At 43.9% G+C, this 20924-nt stretch overlaps 2 protein-coding genes across 7 annotated transcripts; both read right to left on the bottom strand.

Annotated features, from left to right (window-relative positions):
* Nucleotides 1-244: 244 nt before the first annotated feature.
* Nucleotides 245-11282, bottom strand: mmadhcb (metabolism of cobalamin associated Db). Of its 5 annotated transcripts, XR_012949469.1 has the most exons (9): nucleotides 9721-11282; nucleotides 8922-8969; nucleotides 8014-8158; nucleotides 7550-7755; nucleotides 6947-7064; nucleotides 6576-6706; nucleotides 5210-5478; nucleotides 4057-4143; nucleotides 2232-2280 (listed from the first exon to the last, which is right to left on the bottom strand). XR_012949469.1 is itself a non-coding variant. In XM_076081060.1 (8 exons), exons 2-8 carry the CDS (start codon nucleotides 8928-8930, stop codon nucleotides 2086-2088), a joined length of 891 nt encoding a protein of 296 aa, XP_075937175.1. In that variant the 5' UTR covers nucleotides 8931-8969; nucleotides 9721-11282; the 3' UTR covers nucleotides 245-2085. The 5 variants fall into 5 exon arrangements, 4 of the variants coding, with proteins under 4 accessions (XP_075937175.1, XP_075937177.1, XP_075937176.1 ...); XM_076081060.1 differs by lacking the exon at nucleotides 5210-5478 and having other exon boundaries at nucleotides 245-2280; XM_076081062.1 differs by lacking the exon at nucleotides 5210-5478 and having other exon boundaries at nucleotides 245-2280; nucleotides 11134-11282.
* A 142-nt stretch (nucleotides 11283-11424) lies between these two features.
* On the bottom strand, nucleotides 11425-19391 carry nmi (N-myc (and STAT) interactor). 2 transcript variants are annotated; one of them, XR_012949468.1, is made up of 11 exons: nucleotides 19239-19391; nucleotides 19101-19142; nucleotides 18933-19004; nucleotides 16631-16789; nucleotides 16434-16550; nucleotides 16127-16289; nucleotides 15313-15419; nucleotides 14838-15024; nucleotides 13896-13999; nucleotides 12448-12717; nucleotides 11921-12061 (listed from the first exon to the last, which is right to left on the bottom strand). XR_012949468.1 is itself a non-coding variant. In XM_076081059.1 (10 exons), the coding sequence occupies exons 2-10, from the start codon at nucleotides 19137-19139 to the stop codon at nucleotides 11855-11857; spliced, it is 1155 nt and encodes a 384-aa protein (XP_075937174.1). In that variant the 5' UTR covers nucleotides 19140-19142; nucleotides 19239-19388; the 3' UTR covers nucleotides 11425-11854. The 2 variants fall into 2 exon arrangements, 1 of the variants encoding a protein (XP_075937174.1); XM_076081059.1 differs by lacking the exon at nucleotides 12448-12717 and having other exon boundaries at nucleotides 11425-12061; nucleotides 19239-19388.
* Nucleotides 19392-20924: the final 1533 nt, after the last annotated feature.

The following is a 20924-nucleotide window of genomic DNA, read 5'->3' as shown; positions in this document are numbered from 1 at the left end:
CTTCCTTTACACTGTTGTACACATGTATCAAGACTGGGGGCTTTACTTTATCTTAAGAAATATAGTTGTTGAGCTTTCTAATACTGAGTGAATGTGATATATACTGTATTACTGTACATACACAAGCACAGGCATAAAGTGGAGCACTCGTTACTGCATTACAGCAGCTATAGTGATTCATATGAGCGAGGCAGACAGCTGTCAACAAGTCTTGATGGAATGTGTTTAAAAGATCCTCCACACACACATTTAGAAACTAGACTTTATTTTGACTGTACACAAGAAGTTTACACCTAGTGCAGACGATAATGAATTTAATAGCTAGAATGTATATATTGCATATATCTGTAATTCAACTCTTCTGACTCAAAAACAACATTTCGGATATCCACGACCTCATTCTTCCTATTGAATAAATGACCTCTGAGGGCCTTACATTCTGTAATACGACATCCTCTGTCCTTAACCCTTCATTGGAGAGTGCTAAAGAAAAGTTTCTTTCAGGTCCAATTCTGTGTCTGGTTGAGATGAGTTTCATTCACTGCGCAGTGGAGACAGAAGTCACAACAAAGCTGTAGAGTTGTCTCTGAGCAGAGAGAGTCCTGGCCATGATTATGATTATAGACAGTTACAGGAAGTAACAGTTCAACTAACGCTGTGGGTTGGCTACGCTTCTTAAGGCCTGTAGGGGGACGTTGGGACTGGACCTTATTCACAAAAACATGGGAAAATAAAATGAAGCCCTTTCAGTTAATGAGAGCAGCTGGGACGGAGATGTTTGAGACTTTAGGTTGTGTAGCCCGAACCCTTGTAGAGCAGGCGTATGTGTGAACGCAGGACTAGAGACTCCCCAACACTGACAACATTCAGAAGTTTACCTAAATATTGAACATGTTTTAAGAGGGGCCTAAAATAAATGTGACCATGTTCACATGTACTTTGAGCTCCAGCCTTGAATCAAGAGGTGAATCTCTTTTCCTGCGAGCACATCAGCAGTAACAGCCAGTAGTGCATGTAATCAACAGTAACATTAGTTTGGCAAGATACATATAGTGTTTGTGTGTTTTAGTTCCACTTAATGTGTAAATGATCATTTGTTCTTTACACACAAGTGACTTCAGAGAGTTCTTGTCATTCATCATTTTTGACACAGCTGGATTAAGCTGTTAGGGGTTCTATGGAGGGTAATCTGATTACATGTGTTTTCTCTCCGTGGTTTTGAGCAGTTTGCATTTATGGAGAAAAGACCAATGGGTCAGAAATGTCCTCATTAAATACATTTGATACTGCTGAAGTTCATGTAGATACAAATTGTGGACCAAAGATGAAGAATGATGATGGAAGTGTTGTCATGTCGCTGTGAGTGGTGACGTGAGCCTTCTGATGAAGAGTTTCATCAGCAGCACCAATGTAAGAACTCACAGTGAGCACTCAGCCCTTCCTTCTGTGCGTATTGGTCCCGGGGGACTCTCACATTTCATGCAGTCGAGCCTCCAGAGGAAGTCGGACTAAATCACTACCCAACATGCATTGCACTCAACAAGAATCGGGGATCCAAACTGCGCAGGTAACTGCACCCCCACACTTTAGGAAGCTTATCACAACTGTCAAACATGTTTCACCAGAATTACTTCAGGTTCTCCACAATAACACTGTTGTTGACAACATTTCCCCAAAATCTCAGTTTTGTTTTCCAGCACTGAACTAAAGTATTTAGAGTATTTAGAGTATCATATATTCTGCTTTCCTCTAAATAGTCTTTTCTAAGCAGCAGCAGCAGGAAGCAGGATCTATTTTCTGCTTTTTGAAGTTTCCAAAGACGAACACTTTAAGATGGACGGGTGAAGTCACAGCTCCAGTAGAGCTCATGGAGTCACGTGATGACAGCTCAGACACACAATGACATCAGCAGTGAGACAGAGGGCTGGTGGTACTGAGAGGGGTCTCATTCAGTTTAGTCAACGACCACTTTAATATGAAGACAGCCGCTTTCAGCCAGAGGGACTGTAATCTACATTAGAAATCAATACATACATACTGCAAGGTTCATAATGTTCTTAAAGAATTGTGTTCCTGAGCACGTGTTCAGCTGCCCTGCAGCTTCTTCATGACGACGCTGCTGGGCGGTGCGCTGGTGAATATAGTCCCCACAAAAACATGGCTCCCCCACAGAGAGTGCCGGATCACTCTGCAGCAGCCCAGGTCCTCGATCTGAAAGCCCAGGTGACGGTACCGGTCATCGGTCTCAAACAGCGTGTTGTTGGTGTAGGAGCCGAAGAACTGGGGAGGAACACACATCCATCATATAGTTATGTGATCACATCCATCATATAGTTATGTGATCACATCCATCATATAGTTATGTGATCACATCCATCATATAGTTATGTGATCACATCCATCATATAGTTATGTGATCACATCCATCTCCAGAACAACGTATGCAATTCTGTTCAATGCCTTTACAACATACCAGCAGCTTTGAATGTTGACTGAGGGTAATAATTCTGAATTCATCTTCTGATCGACAGCCCGCCCCGTTAACCTACACGGTGTGGGCCGTGCATGCAGGCTGCTGTGGTTGAAGTTTACCAACGCACACACGGTCATGGACACGTCCACCACATGAACGAGCTTAGCTTAGCTTTACAGCAGAGTATTGGGATGTGTTCACGTTAGCGCGAGAGAGAGACGAGTGTGACGTCAGCAGTGCCGTCACAGCTGTGAATGGAGCAGACGCGTGTCGACACTTTATTTGAGGCTGAATAAATGCTACAGCTCCTCATTAGCTAACGTCTCTCGTCTGATGATCAAAGAGAAGGTTAGCCTCGAAGATAGCAACAACTCGGGCTTCCTTAAGGTGGACTGACCTTTAAGGTGGACCAGCTATTCTCACTCTAGTGACAAGCTGCTCTTCTGAGTTCTGCTGAGTTTAAAAAGATATAAATGTATTTGTCTTTTGTTTTGTTTCACTGATCAAAATGGTCAAACTGGATATTGTTGTCTAATGGTTAAGTATTAACATCCCTGATGGTGAGAGTATAACACGATGTAAAGAACAACACGGCCTGTATCCTCATCCTACAACGTATCCTGTGTCCTTACCCTGATCCTACAACGTATCCTGTGTCCTTACCCTGATCCTACAACGTATCCTGTGTCCTTACCCTGATCCTACAGCGCTCTCATAACAGTCCAAGTTTAAATGATTTGAAGTCAAACTGCAGAGCCGGTCTGGCTTTTTTCTTTAGCGGTTCTTATAAATCAATCAAAGTATTGAGCTGGGCGCTCAGCACCAACTCTGACCCGTTCCCATTGTCGAGTCCAGCTCAGACCGCTTCACATGAGTCTCAGGTAATCTCTCCCGGCTCACTGTGCACCTTCTAAACTGAGGCCTACACAACCATGTGAACTTTGAGTGAACCTGAGACGCTTCACCCAATCCAATACTCTGGTTTGCCGTGCCAACTAGTGGTGACAACATGCTGTGCAGCACTATAGTAACTACAGCACTACAGCTCCGAGCTACTCACTCAGGTATTACTGTGGTGAAACAGACTAACTTGCATAAGCTGGGCCAACACTCTATACTAGTGGAAGATGTGTTTAGAACCCGGCCCCGTGAGTAGATCTGCATCTGTTCACATCTGTCCTTTACCTTGCACTGCGGCTGGATTCTCAGCATGTCTCCAGACCGTAGTGAGAATCTCAGGACCACATTTCACTCGAAATGTATCGTCAGGCTTCAAATAATGTGTTTGTGTCCAATCAGGAGCCACAGGCAGCTAGGGGCGGGGCTTAGGTGTGTGTGACCACACAGGGAGGAGACTGTTGGTTCTAAACAACAATGGCGGCTTCTGAAGAGGTTAGCGTAGCTGCTGCAATAGCATCCGTTCTACAAACAGGAGAGATCTTTTCCATGAAGATGTTTGCATTCCACCAAACAAGCTACCCAAAGAGATTAGATGAGCAGATTCTGAACTGGAAGAGATTTGATAAAGTGCTATCCCTCATGAAGAGTTCCCTCTACATCAGTGAGTGACAGCGCTATCTTACCGCCAGGCCCGAGGACGGGTCGATGAAGTCGGCCCAGAAGCCCTCCCTCTGCAGAGCGCAGCAGATCTCCTTCGCTCCATCAACAAACTGTAAGCAGAGAAACAGCTTCAGAGACCTTCAGATACCCATGTGTGGCTAAGAGACCAGATGATTCATATCTTCTCCCAAAAATCCAAAAGACACCTGGTTCTGTCAGATTCATTTGATGCACTCATGTTTAAAATCGTAACAATACAAACTGTTCTACTGAAATCACATCTGTGAGCCCGGTTCTGCCGTTATGGACCGTTGGCTCTACGGTCTAACCCTGCTCCATATCAAAGTGTCTCCAGATAACTTCTGTAGGATTTGACGCTATGTGAATAAATTGAATTGTCTCCTCCAGAGATAAGAGTCCAGATGTTTCCTCTCCGTACAGACAGCACGCTCTACGGGGATGAGCTGTACTTCTTCAGCTACAGTCGTCTCTGAGTCAAAGTACATCTAGGTCTGTCCAGCATGAACTGACCCGTGCAACATCACTGATAGTTAAATATGCGTATTCATTATGTGGTGAGGTCACAACGAAGGAGGGAAATGTCAAAAGTGCAAAAAATCCTCATTGAAACACATTCAAGTGGGCTTAAAGGAAAAATCAATGAATTTATAGTTAAATGAATATTTTACTCTACATATATTACTATATATAGATGAAGTGAATCTATCGATGGTGCACTGACACAATGTGAACAGTATAGATTGATCATGCAGAGAAGGACTACTGTTAGATTACAAACAATGAGACGTCATACAGAGGAGATCAGGGAAACAACATCACATCACATCAGGTTATATCAGGTTGTTCTGAGCTCACAATACAAGTGGAATTTATGGAACAAGCAGCTTCATCAGCACAGAACGATTTGGGTTTTGTTTATATGGTGCGTGGGCTTCATAGTGATATCGACTCTAAACAGACTCCTGTACTCAGTCAGATGGGTTCATCAGACGACTACATCTTTCTACATCTACTAAACATATCGGTGATATCTGATGTCTCGACATTCATTTCCACAATGGACAACTCGACACCAGCCATCATCCTGCCATCGTTATCTGATGCTGCCACCTGGTGGTCTCTGGTGGTATTACCCACCAGGTGCCCATTCCTCACCTGCAGAGGGCCACATGAGCTCATGGCTTCATGCCAAATCACCACCATGTTGTGACAGCAGGTCGTTACTATGAGGACAGAACTGTTTGTAGGAATGTTTCCTCAATGGCTGTCAGCATTACAACTCTGCAGGCCCTCCCTCCTCCTCGGCAGCACTAGGCCGTCCTGCTGCTTGTTGTGGTTGCTGGCCCTTTGTTCTCCATTGTTGCTTCTATCAGTCTGACACCAGGATGTGTAACATTGGCCATCGGCCCCCACCGTTGATCCTTCTGTATAGAGAAAGCTTGTTCACTTTCTCCTTGGTTCTTCCTCACTGAGACTGTACGCATTCTGTTGTGATGATTAAACCTTCTCTGCTCAGAGAATACATATTTAAAAGACAACCTCTGGTTTTCGGTATTCCTTATTTCAGCATTGAAAGACTCACGCAAAGCGGCTATGGAATGTTTCCTCTCTGCCCTGCAGTGACACAGAGCAGCGTTTATGGAGCCGTGTGGTTTCAGATCCAGGAAGTCCAGATGGAATAACATTAATGTCACCAAAGCACTGCACAGAAGTGGCCGATGCAGTGCCTTGTGGGATGACGTTGCAGCAAAGGTTAATGCAGGTGCAATGTATTGATTGGAGCCAGTGTGTGAAGCACGGGGGACAACTTGAATAATATCCAAACAGGCAAAAACTTAATTTCCACAAATCCTTCTAATAAATGCATCTTCATTTTCTATAAACGTGTAGATTATCTCTAAGTCGTCAGTGACTCCTGACTGCAGTGACGACGCTGAACGCCAACGAATAGGAAGCACAAATGAAAGCAGTATATTCTAGTAGAGAAAAGATTTTGTTAATGATTCAGTAAATGCTTTACAACGCTCTGTAGTTACTGGAAATGTTTGGATCACACAAGTCGGTAACAGTCCCATAATTAGACATGCGCACATATTGTGGCACCCTTAACATTCATCTTCTAGGTTGTAGGTCTAAACTTGTGAATGAGGTGCAGAACGATTTATTACCTCAGCCAAGGAGCTACGTTGTCGGTTCAGTTGGTTTGTTGGTTTGTCAGCAGGATGACAGAAGAACTACTGGCCCGGTTTTTAAGGAACTTGGTGGAAGGGTGTAGCATGGGCCAAGGAACGAGCCATCATACAGGTATTTAGGGGTGGATCCAAATCATGGGGCATGAACAGGCTTTATGTCTGACTTATGGAGGCCTGGGCTCTCTGATGGCCTTCTAGTTGAGAAGAGCCGTAGATAGACTCGGACTCCACGGTTATTGGACTCAAAGGCTGGAGCAGTTGCAAGAGAGTGTCCCAGTCTGCCTAAACATAGAACCCCCCCCCCCCCCCCCACACATACAGCAGCTCACCTTGTCAAGCATCTGATCTCTCTCCTGTCCCACCTCAGCACTCCATGACGTCATATCGTTCTGGGTCTTTTGGGTCACTGTGACCACCATCATACCAGTGGATGGAGCCTCAGGAAACATGGACTGGAAATCTGTTGATGGAACAGAAAAGGAACCGTACACATCAGCCAGAAACAGGAAGCACTGCTCCTCAGCAGTCAGAGCAGCACCTTCTCCTGGAGGTGGAGAGAAAGACCGTGACCAAGTCACAAACATTCACAACACTGTTAACCAAGGCCACACTGCCTGCTTCTTAAGAACCGGTCCACATTCAGAACACCAACATGGATAATAGTTGTGTGAGTTGCTCCAGCGCGGTCTCAGTTCTGTACCTTTCTTTAGGAGTTCAGGGCAGGACTGTATGGCACACTCCAGACTGGAGCTGTCAAAGTACTGCTCAGCTCGCTCAGCTCGACTGACGTTGTGAGACGAGGCTGGCTCATCTTTCTCCTGACAGAAACACACACTCATGAATGTATAGTTGTAGTTAGTTTTAGATATTAGTGGACTAGATCATTATTATTAGAACTTAATAAACTCTGTTATACTTTAAAGAGCAGCTGTCTGTGATTACTGTGTGCATGTGTATTGTGATAACAGCTGATATGTGGTCTGTGTTCGTACTCACACCTTCACTGTTCACTCTGAATGTATGATAGTACTCAGACTGTTGACATTGTGAGTGAACACTAATTATGAGACTTAGTTTATAGTTTGGTTATTGGTCCCTGTTCTCAGGCTGGTGCCCCGTTATTATTAAAAATCGTTAATAATCTTACTGACATTAATAATATTGATGTCAATAATTTAGTTTTTATATATGCTGAACACGCTCCTTTTCCTTCCCAACAACGTGACACACTGTTTTCAGCACAGAGGTGGCTGAGTCTGGAGCTCTGCAGCCGGACTACGAGTGTCAACATTACTGTACTTACAAAGAACTCTCCGATGACCTGGGCCAGAATGAAGTCATGTCTGTCACTGCTGGACGGGGAGGACAGCACGTCAGGGATAGCGTTTGGTGGCAGGCTCTTCTTCTGCTCCGCTAATCCCTCCAGGTGGCAGTCAAATCCCACATTACCGGGCAGCTGGAAGCGCTGGTCCTGGGGTCCAAAAGGGCCCATGCTCTCATCGGGCCACACTGTCCAGAGTCCATAAGAAGAACGTTATTCACAGGTCAAATAAATGCAACAGGTAAAATGATGTTCTTACAGGCTTGGTCTATACCATCATCAGTGGCTCAGAGGAAGAGGCTGCACAGCTATTTAACCATCTTGCTGCCTTTGATGCCCTTTCAAAGCTTTGTGTTGACTGCCACACATTAGGATCTTTAGCAGGCTCTCCTTTTATATTGTATCATCAGCTCCAGCTACTTCATGTTGAAAAGCAAACACCCTACCCATGTCAGAGGGAGTGATGGCTATGCGGGGCTCATCAGAGCCCGATGATCCAGCAGCAGAGGAGGCTCTGGCTCCGGCCACACGATGCACCAACACATGCAGCCCTGGGAGGTAACTGACCAGCCTGGCTCTGCTGCACAGCACCTGTTGGTGATTCAACTGTATGATCATTTTGGATGATGGAGTTCATAAAGAGCGGCGTTTCTTTTATTCAGCCTACACTCGTATGTATGTACACATACTGCACATGCAACCGCTTCAAATAAGGCTCTGTCTACACGTTAACAGATTTATTTATTTTAAAGGATATTGTCCAACATTGTGGTTAAAGGAGGACCTGCTCTACCCTGAGCTACAGCCGTCCTCTCCAAGAGTATTCAGAGAACTACAGCGGCCTTCAAGCAACGTAAAAACACGGAGGTCTCTCTCTAGAGTCTGTGTTCTGTTTGTCCCTTCTGGGCTGCTGTAGAAACATGGCGGTGCAACATAGAGGACTCTGTGAGGAAGACCGGCTCCCTGTGTAGACATGAAGAGCTCTTCAGATATAAACTAGACACTTTAGTAACACAGACTTGGTTTATCATACTCTTAATTAACGGAAACACAATGATTCTTAGTCTCAGGTGTTTATACACCACTGAAACTTAGTTATGAATATTATCTACAACTTCTGCCAATAAATCATCCTAAATCCTACACACTGTTCCCCCAACATCTCCAGCTGCACAACTATGGTGTGCACCTGAGCATGCATGTTAAACAACAGGGAGATAACAAACGGAATGTCCCCCAGGGACACACACTCTCACTCACTCACACTCACTCTCTCACACACTCTCTCTCTCACACACACTCACACACACACACACACACACACACACACACACACACACACACACACACTTACACTGGTCATCCTGGTGGGCCTGTTTTCCTGCAGTGTCCACTTATGTTTCTGTGAGAGGAGAGAGGTGAAGCAGTCAGGAACTAGCTCCACACACACACACCAGTAACATGAAAACCTAACCCAGAGGGAGAACTGTGTATCCCACAAGATGTGACAGAACTAAACCAAGTACGCTATGATCCATACTTCTATCATTCGGTCACATACTGTCCGAGACAGAGAGCTGTAAGCAAACCTTGTGCAGTCATTTAGATAGGGCCACTTTACAGTCACTCAATCTGATGAGTCACGGAACACACCGGCGGTTAAAGTCACCTACAGGCTGACAACAGAGCAAGAACCCGAACTTACCGAACAGTTGAAAGTAGAAGCCAGCCTTACTTAGCGGTGTAGGACAGACCACCCCAATACAAAGACGCTGGAGTTGTACCTGCTAGCGTTACGTGATACTTTCTATTACTCGTGCAGATGTTTAGAAAGACCGAAGTCACGTAAGGCTAGTTATCATAACAGTCGCAGCTAAGTTCATCCCATAGGTTCATTCATGCTAGCTTCACCTTGAATACGCGCATGCGCTGTTGTGATGGAGGCTCGACTCTTTTTTTATGTGAATTCGATGAATGGCGCTTGCAAACAACTATCATACGCATTACCGCCACCTACTGGCCGGAGTGCGGATGTGTATGGCTGGGCTGGTTACATGTTCTGGTAGACATCCGAATCTGCTTTATGTGTCCAAGTATGAATGCACATACAAGTCATTTGACTCTGTTCTTTTCATCCCTCACAATGTAATTACACAGAAAGAGAAATAACAGCAGGTTGAACTTCCAGGGCTGGAGCAGGAAGGACATCCTCTTCTGAACCTATACAAGAGGGAAGGGTCAGTACGTCACTGAACTCACATCAAGTATTCTTAATGAATGTGATTGCAATAGAGCATCTTTGTTATCAATAGCGAACCAACTATCAAACTGTTAATGATATTTCATAATATTCAGGAGGGCTAATGTTAACCAGCAATCTCTATTTTTGTCCGGGGTGGTTGTTATGACTTAGTGCAGGGGTCATCTCCACTCTGGGCCACATCAGCATCACGGTCGCCCTCAAAGGTAAATGTAAGACGGTGTAACTGTAACTACTCCTAACAGATTGGTAAATAACTGTCTCTGCATTTGATTATTGTTTATTCAAGTGTTAAAATATTGTACATGCAGTTATATAAATGTAAAAATATATTTAAGCACATTTCTGTTATTATAACTTAAATCCTTTTAATTTAGGGTTAAGAAACCCACATTACTCTATCAAACTATTAAAGAAAATATCAAAGACAAGTTATTACAATAACTTTGTTCAAAGCTTAAAATGCTTTCAAGGGTGCGTTTGCACAATCCCACGTGAAGTATTTCATGTGTTGTAAAGACACGTTTAAAGGACTTTGCGGGAGCGTTCCCTGAAAGTCCGTGAGTGTTGAGATTGTGATTGGATGGTCGTTGCAGCTGGGCGGCTTGTTCGGCTCACCCGGAGCTTGCCACGGCCCCACAAAGTGCCATCACGTGTGGTTGTATCGGAGTAGTTTTACAACTTACTGGAGATATTTGTTGAAATTCTGTCTACCACCAAAGCTTTGTTCGAAAAATATTTTCTTATGTTGAGATGAATAGTTTATGGAAATGTGAGTGCTTCATCATCTAGTCCAGCACAGGATGTGTTGACGACTTCTTGGAAGACGACGAGCAGTAAAAGATTGAGTTGCTCCTCCATTGACAGTGTGTTAGTCGGCCTACCACCAGTAACTGGGTGTAAATGCTCATGACGTATTGATGGTTCTCTGGTGACTCTCATCACACACTGTGGAGAGATGAACCTCTTGGATCTGAATGACGCCATGACGCTCCGCTCAGACTTCACCTTTTGTTTTTCCACTCTCTGTGTCACATTTAGATTTGTGGAGCTGTAAAGGAGATCAGTACGCTTTAGTGTAATGGAGGTTCGTTTTGAAGGACAGAGACTATGGAACCCATTCCTACCAGCAAGAGAAAGAAGACTGATGAAAAGTGAAGGATGAGAACTAGAAGAGGCTATACTGGGTTAACAATATGAAACAAAATCATAATGAGATAACATGTCAAATGCTTTCCCTTTTAAGTCAAACTATGACAGTAATTCAGAGGTGTGACTATTCAAACGTGTCATTCCCAACACTGACCTTTAATGTATCTTCATATTAATCATCCGTTGTGCTTTGAATGGCTCCGTATTGAAGCAAAGTCACAGAGAATTCAAATGAATGAAGTGAGCAGCTCTGAGCCCATTAGCTACATCAAGTGATGTGTTCAGTTTGAGTTTTCCCTCCGATATCCGACCAGCTGTGGACTAAATTCAAAAGGGCCGACCGACAGGGAGTTTATGTGAAAGTCCTGAGGGTGTAAACCTCAGCCGTATATGGAGTCATGTTCGGATGGATCCAGTCTCAGTGAAGAAAACACTCCTCCTGTGGTTGATTCAGCATAAAGATCATTTAATGAGCAGAGAAGAAGAGAAAGTACGACACGTTTAAAACATGTCCAGTATCGGCCTAAAACAGGAGGACAGGAAGTGTGCCAGTGTCACTAATAATACCCAGACTATCACCGAGGCAACTGCTTTATCTTCAGCTTGTGTTTGTGCAGCTGTGACCCCTGAAGGGAGGAGCATCCACAGCTTTCTAAGGAAGTGTGTGACATGAAACCCAACAGTGACACAAGTGACCGTGAGGCTGTTAGCGTCTACATACTGGTGTCCTCCACATATACGTGTTAGAAAGCAGTGCCTCGCCCATGAAATCACTAAATATTCCCGTCTAATTCTCAGCAGGACAGCAAATAAATGAACTTTTCATATCATATTAATATATTACAGATATGATTTTCTGACGGATGAGGAGCAGCTCATCTTGCAGCTGTAGGAGGTGAGTCCTCACAGAAGAAGGCCTGCAGAGCCTTCCCCCTGGAGGCGTACTGGATGCTCTCTATCTCACCGCCGAAGTTGCTGGGCTTCTGAAAGTGGATCTCCAGGTGGTCCTGCAGGTCCTCCTCGTCCCCCTTGTCCTCGATGTCATTCAGGAGGACGGTACGCTTTGGAGCGCCACAGAAGGTCTGAAATGAATCGCCAGCAGACGGTTATTGATGACACCACTGGTATGAACTTGAGCTGTTGATCGATACTAAAAGGATCCCGTTTTTGATGCCAACCTCTGATAATACAGGTGGTTCAGAACCCTTCAGTGTCTGTCACTGGGTCACAAACTGTTTCTCTGGGGAGACAAACCGCAGCGACCCCCCAACAGGCCTCATCTCTGAATCATGAGGAGCCTTTGTGCAGAAATGAGCGTTCCTGACCACTTTCACTGACCGTATGTTATTTTGAATAGGTAAACCCAGTGTGTGAAATATGGGGGTTCTCGGGGGTCTAAGACCCCTTGATTGACCCTTCAGACCCCCTGAATGCCGCAATAGCAAAACAAAATGTCTTATAATCTTACTAAGAGCCTGGATTAAAACAGGACATCGTCTCTGCTCTTCTTGGAGTTGTTTTGTGAACATGCTCTCTATCTGTGGAGGGCTGTGGAGGTCTGTGTAGGGCTGTGGAGGTCTGTGGAGGTCTGTGGAGGTCTGTGGAGGTCTGTGGAGGGCTGTGGAGGTCTGTGTAGGGCTGTGGAGGTCTGTGGAGGGCTGTGGAGGTCTGTGGAGGGCTGTGGAGGTCTGTGGAGGTCTGTGGAGGGCTGTGGAGGTCTGTGGAGGGCTGTGGAGGTCTGTGGAGGGCTCAAGCGTGTGGGCTTATGTTAAATACTTTTTGTAATTACATTGAGGAGGAGTTAACAGACATCTCGTTCTCTTCATGGCTCTCATCAGTTGAACGTACGCTCTCCTGTCATAATGGACTCACTGTTATAAGAAGACTGCAGCTATCAGAACCACATGTGGCTCTAAGGTGAACTGCAGATATTAATGTTGAATAAAAGACGATTTATATGGCGACCCTGTTAATATCTCTCACGACCCAGCGGTGGGTCCCGACCCAGCCTTTGGGAATCACTTGTGTATTTCATAACTAGTGCTGGGCAAGTTAACGCGTTATTATCGTGTTAACGCATTCATTCATTAACGGCAACAATTTTATTTTACATTTTATCGTGCGTTAACGCAGTTTTGTTTTTATTATTAAGTGGACATTTTTAACACAAGAACCTGCCGGCTGACCCGGCCGGCAGCGAGCGGTGAACAGCTGTTTGTGTGGCGTCTCTCCCGTCTCTTCCTGTTTCCTTCACCTACATTCCCCTGGGTCCTAAGTCCCTCCATGTACAGCTTCTTATCACCCTCTATGTACCAACGTACATTTAAAACACATATTATGGTAATCAGCGTTGCATATGTGTCTGACCAAAATACCAAAAAATAAATGATTCATTTAAATTATTTTTTTAGAGTTTTTAAAGTGTTTTGTTTGTAATATGTATAATAAGCATCATGTAGTATCACTACTGAGAATCTAACAAACATAAGAACATGATGTATATAGGTTTCAGTTCTCAAGGTGTATATTTAAATATCATCTCTTACACACATGAAGATAAAGTTGTGAACACCGGCTGAATATCTATGATCAGAATCATTATAACTGTGTTATAACTGATACTGTGTAGAGGGAATACTGCTGCTAACAAGAACCTGATGTGTTTAAAGTGTTTAAACCAAATGTTATTGACCTTTTGTTCATATAGCAGCACTTTAAAATAAAAGTGCACAATACACTACTTTTGAATTCATTATTGAATTTTGCAAATAACAATGAGATTAATCGCGATTAAAAGTTGTAATCGTTGCCCAGCACTAATTATAACATTAATGTACAACAAGTTAACATTAAACACATGATGGTAAACATAGAGACTCTAGCTGTGTGATGTAAAGCACGACTCCAACATCTCACCTGGAACTTGCACAGCTGGTATTTGTAAACGTGTCCAACCTGCACGTTCACTTCAGAGTCCAGATCCACACGGTACCTCCCACTCAGGGCCAGGCCCTCAGCAACTACACACACACACACACACACACACACACACACACACACACACACACACACACACACGCAAACACACACACACACACACACACACACACACACACACACACACACACACACACACACACACACACACACACACACACACACGCAAACACGCAAACACACACACACACACACACACACACACACACACGCAAACACACACACACACACACACACACACACACGCAAACACACACACACACACACACGCAAACACACACACACACACACACACACACACACACGCAAACACACACACACACACACACACACACACACGGTTTCAGTTCCTCCGGGGTTGCATCTTGAGTGCAGCATGTTGACAGTTGTCATTGTAAGATGTGTTAAGCAGCAAACAACAGAGGAGAGAGGTTCCAGCCTGTGTTGAACAATCAATCCCAACAAACCCACACTTCTGATCCACTCCTGACTGCTCTTCAATGAATAAACAACATGAACACACTAGGATAGAGCATCACACAGGTTGGGCTGTCACTGTGCATATGAGGAGGATAACTAACAGGCGTAACCATAGTGCTGAATCATGATGCATCAATGAACACAGTAGCCTGGCTGCTGTGGTTAGAGACATGTGCCCTCAGTGGTAGTGTTGTTGCATTCATGATATCATTAGCCCTGAACATTTGAATGTTGTCATTGCTCTGAATGGAAGCTGGTGTCCTATGAGCTCTCCCTCCCTTGCAGGCTGTGTCTAATGAGCTTCTCTCAGTAAATCAGGTGCTAGCGACACAAATCCACTGAGACACGTCTGCTCTGCAGCCCTGGCTCAGAGAGTCTTACCTCCAGGGTGGAGGAAGGTGATCTGTCCTGTCTCAGTGTTCCTGTCGTACTCCACGCCGTCCACCTCTCCTCCTCCTCTGCTGGGCCTGGAGAAACTCATCTCCAGGTGCTCCTTTGTCCTCTCCTCTGGTATGGAAGGGGGGACGTTGGAAACCTTGAGCTCCCGTCTGGACACATCAAGGTGGACCTACATTGGTGACAGTAATGCTCAGTGCAAAGAATACAGACCCCGTGTACAGCATGTAACACATTGAGCACCATTGTTCTGTGAGTCAGTCTGATGTTGGGAAATGAGTTGAGCTACACTTGTAGTTTATTTTGTCAGTGTCTGTGGGAAGAAGGGAGCCGAGTGAGCTGGTTCACACACAGGTTGTGTGTCTGTCTGTCTGTCTGTGTCTGTGTCCGTCCGTCCGTGTCTCTCTCTGTCTGTCTCTGTCTCTCTGTGTCTTACCTGAAAGTGGACAACAAAACGTACCTCAAACTTAACAGCGGGATCCATGGTGATTCTTTTTGGTTTCACATCCAGACTGATGTTCTCACAGGACACAGAGCACTTGGCAATCTTCAGGATCTGAAAGGCCACTGGAGGACAGAATAGAGTCGTCACAGTGAGGCTACATGGGTTTCTCTCTTCAAACCAGAACCATCTCTGGTCACACCAGCCTTTCCTCATCTCCGTCCACACCAAGTCCCCGTCTTACTGGAGAGCATTTACGCTCTTGTTCCTTTACACTTTCTCTGACCTTTACAATAGTTGTGCAGAACAATGATACGCAATGATAAGAAAAGGAAAGTCCTCTGTTGTGTATCCATCGCCCTCCCCAAAGCCACAAACCGGGACTGATAGGAGCCAATCAAGACTGAAGGTTGGTGCGTCTCTGTTTCTGCCTCTCCAGACTAAAACACAAGCCAAGAGTTTTCCAACTAAAACCGTTTAGGTGTTGAAGTAGCAAAAGATATGCTTTCTAAGAGGAAAACCCGTCCGTGTGGCGGTAGCATGAGGATAATACTGTCTTAATGGACCACAGGACACTGTTATTGTTCCACTCCCTTCTATCTGTTGATACGTGTCCAAAACAGCAGCCCCCCCTGCTGGCTGTTCAGCTACATTGACTTGAGGTAATGTTAAACGTTTGCTATTTACATGTCTACTAATGAGCGTATCTGACACAGCCAGTCAGCCTCAGCACAGGTTGTTGAGACTTTGTTCATCTAAATCTAAAGAAAAACAGAAAAGACAGATTAAGAACCAGCTACTTGTCATATTCCAGCCTATGACTGAAGCGTACCCTTCTCTTCTTCAAAGGTGATGAGTGCCTGTCCTCCCTGCAGGAGCACAGTGGGTCTCTGGCTGATGGCAAACACTCCTCTGATTGGCTGACTGTTGTCGTCCCTCTCCTCTTTACTCTGAGCGCTGAACTCCACCTCTGTGTCTGGAATCTGGGCGTAGATCTGCAATACAATAGACAACAATAATGACATAAAGTTGTTATTGTTGGATATGCCAATGACTTGCTGTATTGTTAAGATGTTGTATTCTGTTGCTGCCATGCAGCGGCAGGTTGGTGTACTTAGATGGACTGACTTCATTCCCACCTTGAATTTCTGCTTGAGTTTTGTGGACTCGGCCCTCTTCGCCTCCAGCGCAGCTTGACATCTCTTCAGTTTGTCCAGCAGATCCTGTCTGCGTCCACCAAGCAGCAGGATTTCCTCCTATGAGAGGATCAGGTGAGAACATGCAGTGAGTGCTCTGTAATTCTCCCTGTGGGTTTACAGAGATGACATAACTGTACCTGCACTGTGTTCATGTTGAGCTGGAACTCCTTCTGACACTCCTGCTGCTTTTTAAGGTGAGCCATCATCTCCTGCTTGGCCTTCTCCTTGGCCTCATCTTCTTCCAGTTTTTCCAAGATCAGCCTGGCTTTCACATCATCGGCTTTGTCTGCTTTAGTCTGAAAGACACAGACGGAGAAGTTCAGAGAGACTGTGAGAGACCTGTGGACAGTTTGCATTGAGGCTGTTTCTAACAGGAGAAGTAGTTCCAGATAATGATGACCACATTTCTACAAATACATATTGCTGCAGAATCTTCTTATTATTAAGGTACTAAGTAACGTTAGGCCTACTTTAGGCTAAATGAATAAGTAACGTTAGGCCTACTTTAGGCTAAATGAATAAGTAGCGTTAGGCCTACTTTAGGCTAAATGAATAAGTAGCGTTAGGCCTACTTTAGGCTAAATGAATAAGTAACGTTAGGCCTACTTTAGGCTAAATGAATAAGTAACGTTAGGCCTACTTTAGGCTAAATGAATAAGTAACGCTAGGCCTACTTTAGGCTAAATGAATAAGTAACGTTAGGCCTACTTTAGGCTAAATGAATAAGTAACGCTAGGCCTACTTTAGGCTAAATGAATAAGTAACGCTAGGCCTACTTTAGGCTAAATGAATAAGTAACGCTAGGCCTACTTTAGGCTAAATGAATAAGTAACGTTAGGCCTACTTTAGGCTAAATGAATAAGTAACGTTAGGCCTACTTTAGGCTAAATGAATAAGTAACGTTAGGCCTACTTTAGGCTAAATGAATAAGTAGCGTTAGGCCTACTTTAGGCTAAATGAATAAGTAACGCTAGGCCTACTTTAGGCTAAATGAATAAGTAACGTTAGGCCTACTTTAGGCTAAATGACTAAGTAACGCTAGGCCTACTTTAGGCTAAATGAATAAGTAACGTTAGGCCTACTTTAGGCTAAATGAATAAGTAACGCTAGGCATACTTTAGGCTAAATGAATAAGTAACGTTAGGCCTACTTTAGGCTAAATGAATAAGTAACGTTAGGCATACTTTAGGCTAAATGAATAAGTAACGTTAGGCCTACTTTAGGCTAAATGAATAAGTAACGTTAGGCCTACTTTAGGCTACATGAATAAGTAACGTTAGGCCTACTTTAGGCTAAATGAATAAGTAGCGTTAGGCCTACTTTAGGCTAAATGAATAAGTAACGCTAGGCCTACTTTAGGCTAAATGAATAAGTAACGTTAGGCCTACTTTAGGCTAAATGAATAAGTAACGTTAGGCCTACTTTAGGCTAAATGAATAAGTAACGTTAGGCCTACTTTAGGCTAAATGAATAAGTAGCGTTAGGCCTACTTTAGGCTAAATGAATAAGTAACGCTAGGCCTACTTTAGGCTAAATGAATAAGTAACGTTAGGCCTACTTTAGGCTAAATGAATAAGTAACATTAGGCCTACTTTAGGCTAAATGAATAAGTAACGCTAGGCCTACTTTAGGCTAAATGAATAAGTAACGTTAGGCCTACTTTAGGCTAAATGAATAAGTAACGTTAGGCCTACTTTAGGCTAAATGAATAAGTAACGTTAGGCCTACTTTAGGCTAAATGAATAAGTAACGTTAGGCCTACTTTAGGCTAAATGAATAAGTAACGCTTGGCCTACTTTAGGCTAAATGAATAAGTAACGTTAGGCCTACTTTAGGCTAAATGAATAAGTAACGCTAGGCCTACTTTAGGCTAAATGAATAAGTAACGTTAGGCCTACTTTAGGCTAAATGAATAAGTAACGCTAGGCCTACTTTAGGCTAAATGAATAAGTAACGTTAGGCCTACTTTAGGCTAAATGAATAAGTAACGTTAGGCCTACTTTAGGCTAAATGAATAAGTAACGCTAGGCCTACTTTAGGCTAAATGAATAAGTAACGTTAGGCCTACTTTAGGCTAAATGAATAAGTAACGCTAGGCCTACTTTAGGCTAAATGAATAAGTAGCGTTAGGCCTACTTTAGGCTAAATGAATAAGTAACGTTAGGCCTACTTTAGGCTAAATGAATAAGTAACGCTAGGGCTACTTTAGGCTAAATGAATAAGTAACGCTAGGGCTACTTTAGGCTAAATGAATAAGTAACGTTAGGCCTACTTTAGGCTAAATGAATAAGTAACATTAGCTACATGTTATCTAGCTGTGCAGAGTCAGAGCAGAACATAATGGTTATGTGTTGAGCCCTGCTGTAATGAAACAGTTCTCTGTGCTTGACCCTCTGGAACGTGTCAGGCTGTATTCACGGTCAGGAGGCGGATTCTTACCTTCCATGTCTCCAGCTCCTTCTTGGCCTCCTCGGTTTCTCTGGCTTCCTCTTCCAGACCCCCGTCCTCCTCCTGCCCATGACAAACATTAGCTCCGTTAACCTCCGGTAATGATGTGGCTGCTTCACTCAGTTCTCCACCGAGAAGTAACGAGCACACGACCCTTACCTTGCCATTAACCGGGCGGTTACTGCAGATGTCGGCCATGACCTGACGGGTCCGAAAGGGAAACTCGGTAAACAACGTAGTCTGCGACTAAAGACAGCCAGTTAAATGCGCCAATATTAACGGTAAATCGATTACTACCTGTTCTGTACTTCTTTACTGCTTTATTTTCCTGTCGAAGTGCCGTAAAGTGAGATCACACCGAGCACCGAGCAGCTGCGCTTCCGAAGGACTCGAATCAAAAGTGAAAGTGAGTTTGGAGTGACGATGACGCAGCAGTCACGGCGGAAGGAGAGCGGTGTGTGAATAGACATGTTGAACCGAAGATGGTGTTCGACTGCTGACATCTCATTACAGGGGTTTCTTTCAATCGTTTACAGGCAGTTCATGAAAGCAGATCTCCTAATCACAGACCAGACGCACACACACCGCTAAAGTCCACACATCTCCTGCAAAATAATACTTTGCATTCAAAACAATGTTGTTTCTTCTGAAAGTGGCATTTTATGTCGAGATGACACACACACACACACACACACACACACACACACACACCATGTGAATAGACATTTCTAACAACCAACTGAAGAGCGATCAGACTGAACAGCGGCATACTTGTTCAATAGAAGTCATGAAGGGAGGATTGGGCTGAATGTCCACTCTGCTCCATGAAGGGATGGATCTGTAAAACACATGCAGTCATGGTCACATGAACCTGTTGAGGGAACCAGAGAACACGTGCATCCCTTCTCCCTGCTCTCTGTGCATGTTCATATACCTGCTGCCCCCACGTCTCCATCAGAAGAACACACTTATTGAGCATCGTTTACTGGAAGCAGAGGTTGGATCTGCTGCCGAGTGACAGAAGCTAAACCTCGTTCCTGATCGCAAGCTCTGACAAATGAACTACACTGTGAAGACAAATATATGTGCTGTTGGGAAGAGTCTCTGGAGATCTATATATCATATATATATTATATATATATATATATATATATATATATATATATACACACACAGTGACTTTAATAATATACTTGTTTTAACATACTCTTGTTTGTTTACCACATTTTTTCTATTTTTACATTATCTCTCATTATACTATTATACTATTGTACTGTGTTTTAGTCATCGAGCCAAGTTCCTTGTATGTGTAACGTACTTGGCAATAAACAGTTTGTGATTGTGGTTTTGATCCTTTGTTGGTTCAACCAAAGTTGTTCTTATCTTAACTCAGGGTGAATCCAGCTTGATGCAGCAGATGTAAAAGAAAAGATAATAAGAATATAATACATTGTAAATTCAAATTGTATGTGTGTATTACATGTTTTAACTAAATGAATAGAAGATGGACGGGACGTTCATTCACATGCTATAAGTTATATAAGTTGTTCTGCTTTGTTGATCGGAGTGAGTTCGTTGTCCATGTGAATCAAGATAAACTGGGACGTTTCTGACCTGAACCCTGGAATGAAGCAAAGGCCTCATATTTTGTGTTAAACCTCAGGAGAGACAGCGAGATCCTTCTTGTGGCACTGGCACTCTCTGTGGCACTCAGCAGCAAGCGTCAGCTGTGGCAGGCGAGCGGTACTAGTTCGGCACCCGTCAAGAAGCTGTGGAGCTGAGGGGGCGGAGCCACATTTCCTGAGACATTTGCTGAGAACACACATTGTTGTTACAACAGGTCAGCTTCCGTAAATCAGTTTTATGATTTTAGTTGAGTCACCGGAGCCACCCGTTCTCTGTATGCATCCTTAGAGTAATTACGTTGTACTTTTTTGTTTCTCATTCATTTTATTTGAGTATGATTTTGCTGGTTTTGCAACA

Source organism: Anarhichas minor, unplaced genomic scaffold, assembly GCF_050575085.1.
Source record: "Anarhichas minor isolate MPS153535 unplaced genomic scaffold, ASM5057508v1 ptg000078l, whole genome shotgun sequence".
Lineage (NCBI taxonomy): Eukaryota > Metazoa > Chordata > Actinopteri > Perciformes > Anarhichadidae > Anarhichas > Anarhichas minor.
The sequence above is the reverse complement of the archived record's forward strand: the minus strand, read 5'-3'. Positions and strand labels throughout refer to the sequence as shown.

Coding starts and splice junctions, on each gene's coding strand:
- nmi (XM_076081059.1), bottom strand. CDS start 19,139: ATGGCCGACATCTGCAGTAACCGCCCGGTTAATGGCAAG. Junction 16,790..18,932: donor AGGAGCTGGAGACATGGAAG/GTAAGAATCCGC, acceptor TGTGTCTTTCAG/ACTAAAGCAGACAAAGCCGA. Junction 16,551..16,630: donor TCAACATGAACACAGTGCAG/GTACAGTTATGT, acceptor ATCCTCTCATAG/GAGGAAATCCTGCTGCTTGG.
- mmadhcb (XM_076081060.1), bottom strand. Junction 7,756..8,013: donor CATCACTCCCTCTGACATGG/GTAGGGTGTTTG, acceptor GACTCTGGACAG/TGTGGCCCGATGAGAGCATG. Junction 6,707..6,946: donor CCCTGAACTCCTAAAGAAAG/GTACAGAACTGA, acceptor TTCCATCAACAG/ATTTCCAGTCCATGTTTCCT.